Genomic DNA, 12,619 nt, shown 5'->3' with positions numbered 1-12,619 from the left:
TTCTAATAATATCAGATTAAATGTTCTCATTGGGTTGGAACTGGATGACAAACATGTGAGGATATAATTCATGTCATATGCTTTTGATTTCTTAGTAAGATTTTGAATTTTCAAAATTCTTGTAATGAAACAAGTTTGAATGTATCTTAGATGACCAGATAAAATATGGTCACCTTCAACTGGGAAAATATTCTGAAGAAAAGTTGGAAGAGAAAGAGATGAAAAAAAAAATAAATCATGATGAAAGTGGAGAGAAGTAGAAGGCATTAAACTTTATTAAATATAGATGAAATAAAAATAGAACATTAGGAATTAGATAAACAAAGGAATACATCTGCTATAGGCATGAAGTGCTTTAAAAGCAGCAATAAAGAAATATAACTTCTTTGTGACCAACATGCATGGCAATTTTCAGTGAATGCTTAATAACCTTACCTAACTTCTTTGGTTTTTGATATTTGTTTGTTTAACCTATTTAACTTTTCTCAAAGTTGTCTCCTGATTTTATTTATACTATATTCTGAGGTTTCAATATGACAGTTCAGGCTTTATCTATAACCAACTATTTGTGTGTTCTGCTAAAAGATAATCAACTCTTAAAGTAGCAGTATTAAGATAATATGAAAAATTGTTTTCCTAATAATCTTTAATATTTGAGTAATATATTCACTCTAAATATTCACGTAGAAATAGATCTCCTTTTCCCAAACTGTTTCATGTAACTCAGATAACCCACAGCTCACGTATTCTGCATGACATTAATCAGTATTCCAAAAAAACGGGAGCTCTGATTCAATTGGTTTGCAAAACATTGCATGTGCTATGTAGCTTCCTCTTAGAGTTTTACAGAGCCCATCACCTACTAATGGCTCTGAGAGGGCTTAAATAAAATAGTAATACTGATGATGCTGTTAAAACAGATCTATTTCCTAAACAGTTTGAGAAATGTCAAAATATGTACGATTAATTACATGGTTGAATTTCTTAATAGATAATTTTACATTGTTACATCAATTAAGTTATAACTTAATACTGCAAAAGAGTGTCTCCTCACTTCTGCTCCCAAGTAATCATCCCTATATTTGGTAGGGATTTATATGGTCCTGTGCTAAACTTTATAATTACAGGCTGGAACCTAGATTAACAAGCTCTTCCCTATCACTTCCTGATATTATTGAAATTTTCCTATATTTGCAATCCCATTCATTCCCTTGGCTTTTTCCTTAATCTTTTAAATCCACTGCCAGAAAATCCCCTTTGAATCTTGACCCAACCCATCACTTCTTGGGAAAAAGTTCTGTTCCTCCCAGTTTACTTTTGCCCACTTTCCAGCTTCACCCTTTAGCTCTCTCCTATTAACATACCCTTCCTTTGACATCCAAGCATTCCAAATTCTTTGGGAAGCTCTTCTTTTCCTTCCTTCCTTCCTCCCTTCCTTCCTTCCTTCCTCCTTCCTTCCTTCCTTCCTTCCTTCCTCCTTCCCTCCCTTCCTCCCTCCCTTTCTCCCTCCCTCCCTCTTCCTCTCCTCTCCTTCCCTTCCCTTTCCTTCTCTTCTCTTCCCTTCCGTTCCCTTCCCTTCCCTTCCCTTCCCTTCCCTTCCCTTCCCTTCCCTTTCTTCCTTTCTTCCTTTCTTCCTTTCACAGAGTTTCACTCTGTCACCCAGGCTGGAGTGCAGTGGCACAATCTCAGCTCACTGCAACCTCCGCCTCCCAGATTCAAGCGACTCTCCTGCCTGACTCCCGAGTAGCTGAGATTACAGGCATGCGCCACCACACCCGGCTAATTTTGTATTTTTAGTTCAGACGGGGTTTCTCCATGTTGGTCAGGCTGGTCTTGAACTCCCGACCTCAGGTAATCCACCCGCCTCAGCCTCCCAAAGTGCTGGTATTACAGGCATGAGCCACTGCACCTGGCCGGGAAGCTCCTCTTTCTATCCTATGTTCAGCCCAAACCTGCTCTCAGGTTTCTCACATATGAGAAGAAATACAAATTTATGCCAAAATTGTAAATAACATTCCCCTTCAGAGACATACTGACATTTTGATATGGAACAATTCTTGTGTCTCTCAGGACTGAATCTTGTGTAGTGTAATTCCAGCCTCCCTCCTCCCCAGCACATAGGTGCTCTTTATTCATCTCAATTCCACAGGTCCACACTGAGGCCTCTGGCAGACTGGAGGAAAGTTAGATAGCTCTTGGTCTACTCAGTCCTACACATTAAGCTTTCAGGGCTGACTGATGAAGAGGATACTAAATTCCAGTGTCTTTAATATAAGAAACTATACTAGCACCAAATAATGGCTTCTTTGTATTAATCTACATGGAAATCTGTCTTTTCTTTGATGTACAGATAGTGACCTTGATGGCTTTGCATAAATGTCTTTTGGATCTGTCATCTGCTGGTAGATTTGGTTTTCCACCTCTGGCAATTTTGATTTAGCCACCACTTATTTACATTATTTGAGTACTCCTGGTTCATTCAGCATTCTACTGTTTGTCACCTATGTGCCCTTGGGGGATACTGTCTATGTATTTGATTGGTCTCAAACATAGCTACCTTAATAGTAAGCCGCTGCCTGTCTTTGCTCGCAGGGGTGCGTCTTGACAGAGTACGTGGAGGTCGGCAGAAGTACAAGCGCAGAATAGATGCGGAGAACAGCCCATACCTGAACCCTCAGCTGGTTCAGCCAGCCAAAAAGCCATGTAAGTACAGTAGATGTGTCTGGCTTCCCAGAACATGAAATCCTCCCAGTTGGCTCTATATACATCAGCTTTGGCATGCCCATCCCTACTGACTCCAAGGAGACTTCTCTTTGTTGGAGAACGGTGGCTCTATCCCCAAGGATTGTCTGTGAGGAGCAACAGGGACTCACTTATTATCTTGTTTTTTCTTTTAGAGATATCTGTGGTTTTCTCTCTCCAGCCTTTTTTTTACCTAGTCATTTTGTGGAAGCATAAGCATATTAATGCATAGCTTATATAGTGTGAATTTTACATTTACTGGTTATCTTTGTTTGCAGAGGTACATAAAATGGATCATACTGTGATCATTAGTTCATTGGAGCTGTTAGATTCAGATTTCACAAGAAAGTGATTTTTGTAGTTTTCACTAACTAAATGAGTTTGACTGCTCAACCTCCCAATGAAAATACATTAGGGGCCTCATTAATTTGGAGCTATAGAAGGTTAACACACTATCTAGCAATAGATTAAAACAAGAATGGGCACTGCTAATAACAAGCATAGGTTGCTGGTTCCATCTGAGATGCCCTTATGTACGGTATGCATTGTTTTTAAAGAGCTCATGGTTTTATGGAGCCAAACTGCAATTTGAAAGGATGACTAGTACATTGCTGAAATGCAAGCCCCCTTCTTTTTGCCATTAACTAAAAAGAGTTGGAATATAGATTGAGGCAATCACTGTATCCCATTTTCTGAAAATCAGTTAGTAGTTGTAGTGCAACAGAACTAATGTTTTCAGATGTTTATGAATAGGGATCCTACTGGGCATGGAGGAGTGCTTTGGTGGAAACAGTTTTCAAATTTAGCTGTCATTGTCTAAGAAGACACAACCAGTACTCACCAGAGGAAAATGCATCTGTAGCAGTTCTAGGAAAGACATGGGTAATTTCTGATCTGCCTTCAAGGGAAGAGAAGGTGTCCACTTCGAATTCAGATTCTCCAGGAGGGGTCACTGCTGTGCATCATACATGCGTGAGCATATGGGAATATGTTAAATAAATAAAACAGACCCTGAACTGTAAATGAAAGGACATTTTAGCTATGTCAAAGGAAAAACAACCAGTTTTACATAAAATTAAAGCTTAAGTGAACATATGGCATAGTTTCCTTTTGCCTTTCCAAAAAACATTATGTTGATTATACCTTCAATTGTCCAATCTGGCATCTTCTCCTCAGCCTGCATAAGCTGTTTGGCATTCTGCAAATACAATCGAGGACTGCATTAAGCAGATTTTGCACATTATAATAAAAAACTCTCTGATAATACAATAAAATGCAATAAACACTAATGCTTAATTTCATTAGAGGTTTAGTTTTCCTGAATTCACTAATATACAGACTGCCCGCTTCTCATTTATTTTATACAAACATTGACTGAAACCATTGATAATTGCCTCTACTGAAAGAAAAATGAGCACCAGCCCATGTGTAAGTTGAAGTGATAGAGAAACATCTATGGTTTTCTTCGTAAACCTGAGAAATTGGGAAGTGGCTTGTCAAGTACCTTTAAGAAGATTACAGCAATTTCAGTGAGCTCCATTTGTCTGAGATAAAGAGGACTCCTAATAAATCATTACTCATTATCTAAAGGCCTCTGTGTTAATTTTCCTTAGTCCATCCAATTAGTGTGTTTTTGTAACAAACATTTATAAAACTTAATTTTCAGATCCTGTCAGATAAGTGTCAAGAGACTGTGCCTGAGCTTTGCTGAGAAAGTGGCTGGGGAGATTTCTGGACCCTGACTGATTGTGTACTACAAAGGCCCGAGAATGAAAATTGGGTTCTATTGATTCTAATTAGGGAAACATTAAATAAGATTTACCTAGAAACAGTGCTGCCGGCTATTCCATTTTCTAATGATGGGAATTTCTAAGCTTCAACCAAATATCTCTGACCTCTCATGTCAAGTATCCATTGACTTGGATAAAGTGAGTGAGAAAAACTAGAGTCATGATTACCTTTGGATATATTTTTATGCTCTTTACTATTGTGTTTTCTTCTAATCCTGAGAATCTAGTGGTTGCTGACAGGTTTTGTTGCATTGTCAGAGCAATGAAAGTTGAAACTTTTCCAAGCATAACTAAAAATACAGGGTGTTGTTTCTGTAGCATATACAAACAAAAATCCAAATTAAAAATTAAAAAAATTAATCTCTATTTAATTTTTAATTCTTTTCTAGTCTACATAGTATTTGGGAATATTTCCTCCCAAATCTGCCTACTCAATTTGATGATGATTGAATATTATCTGTTGTCTATTTGAAATAAGCTTAATTAATATGTGAGCCATATTCATAAATGTTTAAATATTTTCTTAGAAAAAGTGCTAATTATAGCTTGGACAAACCTCAATCTTTCATGAAAGGAGATAAAAAGAATGCTATATTTATTTTTATTTTTTTATTTTTTTGAGACGGAGTCTCGCTCTGTCGCCCGGGCTGAAGTGCAGTGGCCGGATCTCGGCTCACTGCAAGCTCCGCTTCCCAGGTTCCCGCCATTCTCCTGCCTCAGCCTCCCGAGTAGCTGGGACTACAGGCGCCCGCCACCTCGCCCGGCTAGTTTTTTGTATTTTTTAGTAGAGACGGGGTTTCACCGTGTTAGCCAGGATGGTCTCGATCTCCTGACCTCGTGATCCACCCGTCTCGGCCTCTCAAAGTGCTGGGATTACAGGCTTGAGCCACCGCGCCCGGCCTAAGAATGCTATATTTAATTCTAAGTTACGTGAAGTATTTTTATATTGGGTTAAAAAAGTTAAAAACTTAGAGGCAAATAGTCTGGTAAACACATTGGGAACTTTGGCTGTGTTCACAAGAACCTCATTTAAAGTCCTGGATTTCTATAGAATAGTACATAGAAGATTTAAATATGTGGGTTTGTTCTTACCCATTTGTTTCTCCTCACTTAGGAGAAAGTATAAAATCTTTAGCTACATATAGAAAATGAAAACAGGGCCAACAAGAAAAATCATTCTGTTACCAAGACTTTACAGCCCCTTCCATAAACTCTCACATGCCCCTGAGCAATAAAACACATTTGATGTGATGCTTTCCATTTGTCTCTAGTGTTTATTTTTTGAAGGATTTTTAAAACATATGTCACAAATTTCAGACAGATAAATCTGAACCAGAGAATGAACTAAGGACAACAGATGAAAATAGAGGATTAAAGAATTTGCAATACAGAAGAGAAAATGACTGTAACATTTAAGGAGGAGTATTTTTATGGAAACATATTAGCTGTATTTGGAAGATTGGCTCTGTGTGTGGAGAGGGGGAGAAAAAAAGAAATTCCTATTTAATGCATCCCACGGAGATAGAGTTATAGAGTCAGTAATTCACCAAGGCAGAAGGGCTCTGACCTTTGCTCTTCTTTAAAGGAATTAAGACAATTAATGACTTTCATGCCCATTATGACTGTGGGCATTAGTAGTTCTTTACCTCCTGTGTTATGATCTATATTTCAATGGTTTACTAGGGGTTTTATTTTAAGCTGTTGTATACCATTTAATCTATTTCACCAAATCCCACTTAAGAATCAAAGCACAAACCCAGAAAGCATCTAACTTGTCTTATCTGTTTGCTATAAAAATTTTCACTACAGGACAGACGTTTCATTCCAGCAAAAGCAGGTAGAGCAAAGAAGAAAAAAAAAAAAGAAAGACTACATTCTATCATGACTGCGGTGGCATATGTCTTGCTATGAGTTTTCCTGAACACTGTTTAATATATACCTATTTAGCCATAATTGGAGTATTTAGAGTTTATTGTAGGGTATTTGGGTTGTTTTTCAAAACACAAAATGCTCTAGGGTTTATAAAAGAGGGATGATACTACTAGTGATCTTGTAGTGCTCTGGTCTGATCCTGCAGATAACAAGATTGTCTCACATTTGTTGGTGGCTGAACCGGAGAAGATCTATGCCATGCCTGACCCTACTGTCCCCGACAGTGACATCAAAGCCCTCACTACACTGTGTGACTTGGCTGACCGAGAGTTGGTGGTTATCATTGGATGGGCGAAGCATATTCCAGGTACATTTTCTGAAAAAAAAAAAAAAAAAAAAGAAAAGAAAAGGTTGCAATTAATTCCCTAGGTTATGTGTACATATTTGGGCAAATTCAGAGTTTTCTCATTTGGACTTAAAAACATCTTTACGTTTATTTTTAATCATAATTTAGAGCTTTGCATATCCTAATAGAATCCTTAGACTTTATATTTTTTATATTGGTACCACCTTGAGTTCTTGTTAGTTTTTCATATGTACAGGTACTACTGCCAGTGTAAGCTAATGAGAATATAAATTTAAAACATTTCTTTATCCTTGGTCAAAATTCCTACCTTTTTCCTAGCAAATACTACTTTTTTTTTTTCACTTTAAAAAATGTTTTTGTCAGCGTTAGCCTAATGTACTATTTTCCCAACTAAGAATCACTAGTTTTGTTCATAGTGGCAAGTTATATTCTATTGCTAGTCATATTCACAAGCTTTGCTTTGGTTTACAATCAGATATTTATCTTAACTTTACAGACAAATTGTGAAAATAAATATTAATTGGACATGGTAACTTTTCCTATATGGTAATTTAAAGTTAGCATTTAAAAATATTTCTCTTCTTTTTTCTTGACCCATCCTGTAATTTGAACAAATGTATACATGCTTGTAAGTTTTGAAAATTTTAGTATTCTACTTGAATTATTTTTTGTTTGGAGTTTAATTTTCAAATAGTTTGTAAACAAGTTTTCAAATGATGAGCAATGTTTTTCTGGTACAGTTAACTTATTTCTGTCTCCTTAAACTAGTTTGTCTTTATGCTTTGAATGCTACAGTAATTTCTTTAATCAAATTGATGGAAGTCCCTTTCGCAGCCCACACTGAAACCAATTTATTGGTCATGATACGCCAGCTATGTTGCTAACAGTCGTAACGAACTGTCAGGCGATATCGCAGTGAAGCTAATTTGAAGTCATTAGGTGTGCAGCGTTCAGGCGACAATTTGTTACAGTGGTTAGGAACACAGCTGACATTTCTGAATGGCTTTGTTCGTTGCAGTTCTAGATGAGGCCAAGCAAATTGTAAACTAATTTAAACATCACTCTGTATTATACCAGCTACTTTGTCTTACACTGTTTGCTAATAAAGCCCCCCGAATTAAGTCAAAACTAGTTAAATAGATGAACTTGTGTATTCTTTAGAAGACACCTACACAAGGATTACTACATCTAAAAGAAGAATAAGAATTTGATCGTGTGGATATTTGATATTGCAGTTGGATTGTAATCACATCTGTATGACTGTTAGAAAAATCAAAAGAAAGGATTTACTGCAAGGTGTAAGACAATTGTCGACTATGGCAGTGGGAACAGCCAGAATTTACTTCAACAGTGTATGAAAGCTTATTTGTAAGGAAAGCATTTTTGAAGGGTTTAAAGACAAAAGAAACAAGACTAACATTCGTTGAAGTGTCTGTCCATAGACACTTTTTTAGATGATTGAATATATTATTTATATTAATATATCATTATGATATATGTATACACACATTTTAAATATCATTATTTTCACCCAGGATTTCTCAGCCTTGGCACTATTGATATTTGGGACTAGATAATTCTTTGTCATGAGGAGCTGCCCTGTTCGTTGAAGGAGGTTTAGCAGCACCCATGGCCTGTACCCACTAGATGCCAGTAGCACCCCTGAATTGTGAGAAACAAAACTGTCTTCATATACTGCCAAATGTCCTCCAGGAGGTAAAATCGCACCAGCCTGACGCTTCTCCCCAAAATTGAAAACCGCTGTTCTAACCCACGAATCAAGTATCTCAATTCAAAGACAGGGAGATCTGAGGCAGAGAGAGGTAAAAAACACTAGCGCAAATTCACAGCCGTATCCCGTACCTTCAGAGTGGCTTCCTGGAGTAGAATCAAGATATTTCAGTCTCCAGTTGATTGCATTTAAAAAACCTATTTCAAAATGATAATGATGATAATATTGTTATTAATAACAGTGTGGAAAACTGTGTCGCTATGGTTCCATACCACCCATTATTTCAGAGAGTTCTGCTCGAGTTCCACCTGAAATAAAAGATTTGTAAAGCCAATATTTTGATATCATACAGATAAAACATAATGAAGACCAATAAAAGTCAACAATTTCTTTTGAATTTTCTAGTAAGGAAAGTCAGTGATAAATATGCAGGTCCGACTGTGCATCCAAGTAGAAATGGCAACTTACAAAGGGACTTGTCACAGTAAAGGGGCTCTAGTGACTTTTGTAAAGATAGCAACTTTGAATAACTAGGAGTAACACCATTTCCAGTGGTGGAAACAAGTACTATATGATTATGGATTCAGTCTTAAGCTGAGGCTTAGAATTGGTGGGGACTGACGTTATTCTCTCTCTATAGCAAATGTCAGAAGAGTTCACTGTGGAGTGGTGATTCACAGCTCTGATTTTCGTGATACCCTGAGGGTGTTTTAAATGATTGCAAGGAATATCTTGGCTTTTCAGAAAGGGATTAGCAAAACAAGAGTTAGCAGAAATTTATTATTATTTTTTTTAACAATACCTATGGCCATACAGTGCTTGAGGTAGAAGGAGAGGGTGTTCTGATATCAAAGTGTGCTGCCTTACCGATTTCAGGAGGTTGGTCAGTAGAGGACCACACTACAGCTATATGGCCTGAGAGACAGGGAAGTATAAAGGCTGGAGAAAGTAAAGATTAAAGTCACATTTCTGCCTCGATAAAAGTAAAATCATGTTCTTAATAACATGAACCAATCCTGATAACTGGAGTCATAGCTGGAATTAAAGCCAAATCAGAGCTGAAATTTCATCTGTCTTGGTCTTAACTTTAAAACTCTTTGTTTTTCTAAAGCTTATGTTAAAGTGAAGTCATTTTTTTAATATACTAAAATTCAAGCCCCTGTTATCTTTATGCTGTTCTCAGTTTGTGTAATTACACCCATACACATACATATATATTTTAAAAATGAAGTTTAGCATCTAAAATGAGTAGTTTTTCTGTGCTGCTTCGAATGTACTTTTGCACACTTTCTTTTTAAGAAAGTGAAGAATACCACAAAAGAATATATTGAAGGAAATACATATGGAATGTTTTTTTTTTGTCAGTAAATAGAATTAGTTGACTTACATTAATAAATCATATAAATGGGAAAGTGTGTTGTTATGAAACATGACCATACTTTATCTCTAGAAGAAAAAAGATCACAAGGGCTTTAGAAAATGCTTGACTTTAGTTGGAGGAGCATAAGGGCACAAGAACAGATGATGGTGCCCTAATAGCCCTTTTTAAGAATGACAGGGCCCAGCCATTAGCATCCTTTTATATCCTTGGAAATTGCTCATGCCTCGCTTTTCTGGTTCCTATCTGCCTGACTCTTTTTTATTTCTCTTTCAATTTCGTCCGCGCTCGGATAAGCGCATGCTAACACAATATGATTGAGCTGTAAAATGGAATGCTGTCGCCTCTAATCTCTTTTATGTAGATACGGAGGTACTGCACACTCCACTTCATTCCCTCTCCATTGTTGGCCTTTTTTAGAATGGGTTGCCAAGTAATGGAGGCTCTGTCAAATATTAGAGCTAGGTTTCACAGGGTGTGATAAGACGATTATCAGCCCAACAGTCAGATCTATTATTGTTCTTTTTGGTTGATTAAAATATTATTATGTACTGTAACTTTGTTAGCAAAATGCAGAATGTGCTTAGTCAGATGGTGCTTTAAAAAGCATAACCCATATTAGCTGACCTATATAAGTGGCTTAAATATATTTATGGATCTTGCCAGACAACTTAGTTTAAAAGAACAAAATGGTATTTTAACAATTAAATGAATGAATGTATTTTAGAAAAAATTGTCTTTGTTTAATATAGCAAATCTTCAGGTCTGCTTGTTTATTTTTGGCATGACAAATTAAATAATTACCCATTGAAGAAGGAGGACTTTGCTCAAGTTTGGGGGCCTCAGTTATGTTTTTCAAATGATCTCTATTGTAATGATATCAAATAGAAAAAATACCTATAATTTTTCTTCCTATCAACTGGAGGCAAGAGATATTAAACTCTAAAAAATAAAACTACATAAAGAAGATGATGTAATAAAAGAGTCTTTAAGTTTATGTATTCACATAAGAAACAGAAATCTAAACCATAGTAACCAGTATTTACTATTTGCCCTGAAACATTTTTTTAAATAAAAACATTCAGTTAGGAGAACATATCAAAAATTGCTCATTGACTTAGCTTTTTATAGTTTTCTCAGAAGCATTTAGACTTTTCTAGCAATGAAAGGAATCTATAAAGAACATGGATAAACTGTTTCTATGTTTAGGGTATAAGCTTTGGAAAAAAATAGCCAAGCATGTGTAAATATTTATTGCTAAAGATACTGCTTGAAGATGTATTTATTGTTCTAATAAATTTTAGAGAGTCCAATTTTTAAGATTATATCATCCACCAACCAAAATTATGGAGGTTTCATTTTTAAAATACTCATTACTGGGTATTGATGGGTAAAATACCTATCTTAAAATGGTAGCACCATTAAGTGATTAGGATACATGCAAAAGCACAATAAAATGTGGCAGAAAGAATTTAATGTTATGTTTCCATTTATAATGTAAACTATGTTTCCATGTGTATATGTGTGTGATTAAGGTTTGATGTGCAGGACACAGGACATGGTTGACTAAAGGTTAGTTATACCATATGTTAGTCACACCTTATATTCTGTTTTGGATCTGTATCATTGGCACTTGATAAATATTTATTGATTCGTTGACTAAAAATATGCATAGCATGAAACTCTTAATTGGCTCTAAGTTTCCACCCTCTACTCCATCCCGTAACTCAATTTACATGGACTTAAAATATTTCTACTTTGCTATGAATGAATTAAAACACTTGCAGCCTCCTTTTTTAGGATTAGCTTTTCTTTTGTATATGTAACCTAATGATTTTAGAACTGTGAAGTAGTTAAGTCTTTTAGTTAAGTGGAAGAAAGTTAAATATAAAAACCAAAACCTTGGCACTTAATAAAACTGTTTAAATTATGAGAATATTCAATTATGGGCCGGGTGCTGTGGCTCACGCCTGTAATCCCAGCACTTTGGGAGACTGAGGCAGGTGGATCACCTGAGGTCAGGAGTTTGAGACCAGCCTGCCCAACATGGCTAAACCCCATCTTTACTAAAAGTATAAAAATTAGCCGGATTTGGTGGTGGGTGCCTGTAATCCCAGCTACTCAGGAGGCTGAGGCAGGAGAATCACTTGAACCCAGGAGGCAGAGGTCGCAGTGAGCCAAGATCATGCTGCTGCACTTCAGCCTGGGTAACAAGAGCAAGCCTCCACCTCAAAAAAAAAAAAAAAAAAAGAAAAGAAAAGAAAAGAAAAGAAAAGAAAGAGTATTCGATTATGAAATATTTAAAGGTTATTTTTAATGTACCTGATAGTTATATACCTGTATACCTGTAGTTGTGATTGATAAAGGTCAAATAATTCTGAAAGTAAAATCAGAAAACTTGAGCTGTAGTTGAGTAATTTTTTGTAAGTTACTTAATTGCTCTCACTATCAGTTAAAATAGAAATCAAATGAGGAAAAAATGCATATGCAAATTATTTATATGTATAAATAATTTTTAAATTATAAAGCATGAACTAAATGTACAGAATTCACTGTTCATTTTTATTTTCAAGGTACTGCCATAGATTGTCGTTGCAATTAAAACCAAGTGACCTAAAAAGTTCATATTCATAAAAGCAATTTATAAAAATTCAGAACAAACATCAATTTTATTAGAGAGAGGAGAAAAGCTTATTTAACCAAGATAATCATTGTGTAGATATTGTCATAATTTTATT

At 35.9% G+C, this 12,619-nt stretch overlaps 1 protein-coding gene across 8 annotated transcripts in view; it reads left to right on the top strand.

Moving 5' to 3' along the window:
* The window catches only part of ESRRG (estrogen related receptor gamma), a 657,690-nt gene that overhangs the window by 590,311 nt on the left and 54,760 nt on the right, over nucleotides 1-12,619 (top strand). For 5 of the 8 annotated variants that reach the window (XM_033200760.1, XM_033200761.1, XM_033200762.1 and 2 more), the window contains 2 exons: nucleotides 2,593-2,703; nucleotides 6,589-6,771. In XM_033200760.1, coding sequence (XP_033056651.1) covers nucleotides 2,593-2,703; nucleotides 6,589-6,771 — 294 coding nt within the window. The remainder of the gene's footprint in view (nucleotides 1-2,592; nucleotides 2,704-6,588; nucleotides 6,772-12,619) is intronic. The other 3 variants (XM_033200764.1, XM_033200759.1, XM_033200765.1) reach the window with 2 other exon arrangements.

The sequence above is a fragment of the Trachypithecus francoisi genome, unplaced genomic scaffold, assembly GCF_009764315.1.
Source record: "Trachypithecus francoisi isolate TF-2019V2 unplaced genomic scaffold, Tfra_2.0 Lachesis_group5, whole genome shotgun sequence".
NCBI lineage: Eukaryota > Metazoa > Chordata > Mammalia > Primates > Cercopithecidae > Trachypithecus > Trachypithecus francoisi.
The sequence above is the reverse complement of the archived record's forward strand: the minus strand, read 5'-3'. Positions and strand labels throughout refer to the sequence as shown.